Source organism: Solanum pennellii, chromosome 1, assembly GCF_001406875.1.
Source record: "Solanum pennellii chromosome 1, SPENNV200".
Taxonomy (NCBI): domain Eukaryota; kingdom Viridiplantae; phylum Streptophyta; class Magnoliopsida; order Solanales; family Solanaceae; genus Solanum; species Solanum pennellii.
The window spans coordinates 82,464,439-82,467,524 of NC_028637.1; the positions used below are offsets into that span (position 1 = coordinate 82,464,439).

Consider the following 3,086-nt stretch of genomic DNA (forward strand, 5'->3'; position numbering starts at 1 on the left):
CTATGCCACCCATTTCAATTGAGTGCAATATCTATCTGGACTATTGAAGCAAAACTTCTCTAGGACTTTGCCCTTCTCTTTGTAAGGCTTGACAAGCACCCTAGCATCACATACAAAATGAGGATTTCCTTTGGCAAGAATGGTCTTCACAATCTTCGGATAAACAAATGTAACAAAACCAAACATCCTCTTTTGCTGATATGGAATCCTCACATCTTGAACAGGCCCATAAGTGCTAAAAAATCAAGAATAACAAGATTAAAGAAACCAAAACTTCAAAATGAGGGGAACAACTTTAATACATTGATTTTTTCAAACCAATAATACCTGAAGAGAAAAGCATGGAATCCCCACTTGGACTTGAGGTTAAATCTTGTTGTTGCTGGTAATAAACATCAGGATTCTTAGGCCCCAGGGTTGGTGACCCATCATTCAAGAAAGAAAGCTGGTCCTGTAGTTGAAACTCATCTATCAAGTCTACTTCTCCATTGCAATAAAAGGTAGGAGCTGAGGAATTCATGGTGGAATTGGTCATTCCATTAGTAGTAGTAGCAGCAGTATATGAGATGTTGGAAGCACTAGGACTAACAAGATCAACTTCTTGAAACTCAGAGAAACTAGGACTAGTACTCCAAGAAGCAGAAACATTTGAATAGCGGTTGTTGTTACTAGTTATACTAAGAGGTGAAGGAAGGCTAAGACCCCCAAGAATCCTACCAGAATTAGCTGAAGAAGAAGAATTCTGCCTTGAAAAACACATTGAACCACCAAAAGGTGAAGGTGAAGAAGGAGTTGAAGGTGTAGAAGGTGAGTTTGAAGAAACACCAAGCTCCTTTCTTGCTTTAAGAATCACTGAGTGAACTAAAGCTTCTGGACCAAAAGCTAATCTAATCATTTCTTTCTCACCATGGTCTTGCATCAGAAGAATCCCCATAATTTTTGATGCATTTTCAGGATCCCAACTCTTATTAATTGAAAAAAAAAACAATTTTCACTTCACAAGTTCCCAATATTGCTTTTGTTTGATGAAAAAAGAGATGTTAAAGAGTAAAAATCACATATTATAAATTCATAACAACATAAGTATATGTGCAAAGTGACAATATCACAATGAGATATAAATATATAATAATACAATCAAATGAACCTCAAACACCTCATCTCAATGATCTAACACATGAGTTTGCAGCCTCCAACAAAAACTCTTTTCTCTCGAAAGAAAAAGTGATAAGTCTCACAAATTTGTTATGGCTTCAAAGAGGATTCAGAAGGAATTGAAGGACTTGAAGAAAGACCCCCCTGCTTCCTGCAGTGCAGGACCTGTAGGTCAGGATATGTTCCATTGGCAAGCTACCATAATGGGTCCATCTGACAGTCCGTTTTCTGGGGGTGTTTTCCTTGCATCTATCCATTTCCCTCCAGATTATCCATTCAAGCCCCCAAAGGTCTCTTTCAAAACCAAGGTTTTCCACCCAAACATCAACAATAATGGTAGTATTTGTCTTGATATCCTAAAGGAACAATGGAGCCCTGCTCTTACTGTATCCAAGGTGCTGCTTTCTATTTGCTCTTTGCTTACTGATCCCAATCCAGATGATCCTTTAGTGCCAGAGATTGCTCACATGTACAAGACAGATAGACCGAAGTATGAGAGTACTGCCAGATCATGGACCCAGAAATACGCAATGGGTTGAACACATCTGTTTCTACTTTCATGAATATCATCGAACCTTTATTCTATAGTAGTAAATAAACTTAGGCATGGTGCACAATTTATAGAAAAAAAATGATCTAACACATTTAGTTTCAATAACCAAAAATAAATAAATTTAGCTGGAGTGGGAACGCTGCTGCTGAGGCGACTGCAAATGGCGGAGATGGAGGCGGCGCGACCTCCACCTGCTGAAGCACGACTGCTGGCGGCGGAGAGCTGGCGATGAGCGATGAGAGAGAGAGGGTCGATACAGAGAGAGAGGGTCGACGAGAAAGAGAGACGATACAGAGAGAGGGTCGACGAGAAAGAGAGAGGGTCGACGAGGTCAGTGAGAAAGAGAGAGAGGCGGTCGACGAAAAATTAAGAGAGAGGGAAGAAAGAGAGCTATTTTAATTTTGGCTAGGTTTTTTATTTTGTTTAAGAGACCTCATGAGGTCTCTAATTTTTTAACTATTCAATTAAATTAAATTATTATTTTTAATTTAACAAGTATAGACCTCATGAGGTCTATACTTGTTAAATTAAAAATAATAATTTAATTTAATTGAATAGTTAAAAAATTAGAGACCTCATGAGGTCTGTAATTTTATGAGAATTAGATTAAAAATTTAAATTTTTTAAATAAGTCAGGTAAAAAAAAATATATTCATTAAATTGACTTCACGAGGTCTCTCCTACATTAAAAAAAAAATTAAAAGATATTAATTTAAATAGAGACCTCATGAGGTCTCTTATTATTGACCTATTTTTGAGGTCTCCATTCCTAGGTCTCTTTTTGGCCTTTTTTTAGTAGTGTTTTGTCATTCTTTAACACCCCACCTCATGCCTAGTATTTAGTATTTGGTGCGTAAACAATTCTAATTTTGGAGGCCCCAATATTGAGTGAGATCTGCTATGATATCATGTTAAATTAGGTCTTAGGCCTAACTCACACCTCAAAAATTAGCTCAAAGGGACTCAAAGGGAGGAGGATTGCCCCAACTTATAAGGAGTCCACCCATCTCATTAACCATTAGTGTGAGACTTTTGTCATACTTTAACAAGGGCACAATACAAGTTACTGCACATAAGGCGAATCCTTTAAGCTGAAACATGTGAATAGTAAAGAAAAAAAGAAAACCTACTTAATTAGACATATTTTACTATCATATATATATTATTATTGTTATTATCTATACTTTCAAAATATTATGCATCTTACCACTAATTAAGAGTTTCTTACGTATCTTACACTTAGATGCATGCATTTTTACTACCAGATGTATAAAAAATAGGGAGAGTGACGAGCTAAATGGGAGAGAGACGATGGGGATTTGCTAATGTATCTCATATATATATATATATATATATATATATATATATATATATATAT

At 36.3% G+C, this 3,086-nt stretch overlaps 2 protein-coding genes across 2 annotated transcripts; one reads left to right on the forward strand and one right to left on the reverse strand.

The window, feature by feature from the left end:
- On the reverse strand, positions 1 to 934 carry LOC107023940 (zinc finger CCCH domain-containing protein 22-like). The gene is made up of 2 exons (XM_015224790.1): positions 303 to 934; positions 1 to 235 (listed from the first exon to the last, which is right to left on the reverse strand). Exons 1-2 carry the CDS (start codon positions 932 to 934, stop codon positions 1 to 3), a joined length of 867 nt encoding a protein of 288 aa, XP_015080276.1.
- Positions 935 to 1,186: 252 nt separating this feature from the next.
- Positions 1,187 to 1,787, forward strand: LOC107028100 (ubiquitin-conjugating enzyme E2 28-like). Its single transcript, XM_015229154.2, has one exon. The coding sequence runs from the start codon at positions 1,248 to 1,250 to the stop codon at positions 1,692 to 1,694; it is 447 nt and encodes a 148-aa protein (XP_015084640.1). The 5' UTR covers positions 1,187 to 1,247; the 3' UTR covers positions 1,695 to 1,787.
- Positions 1,788 to 3,086: the final 1,299 nt, after the last annotated feature.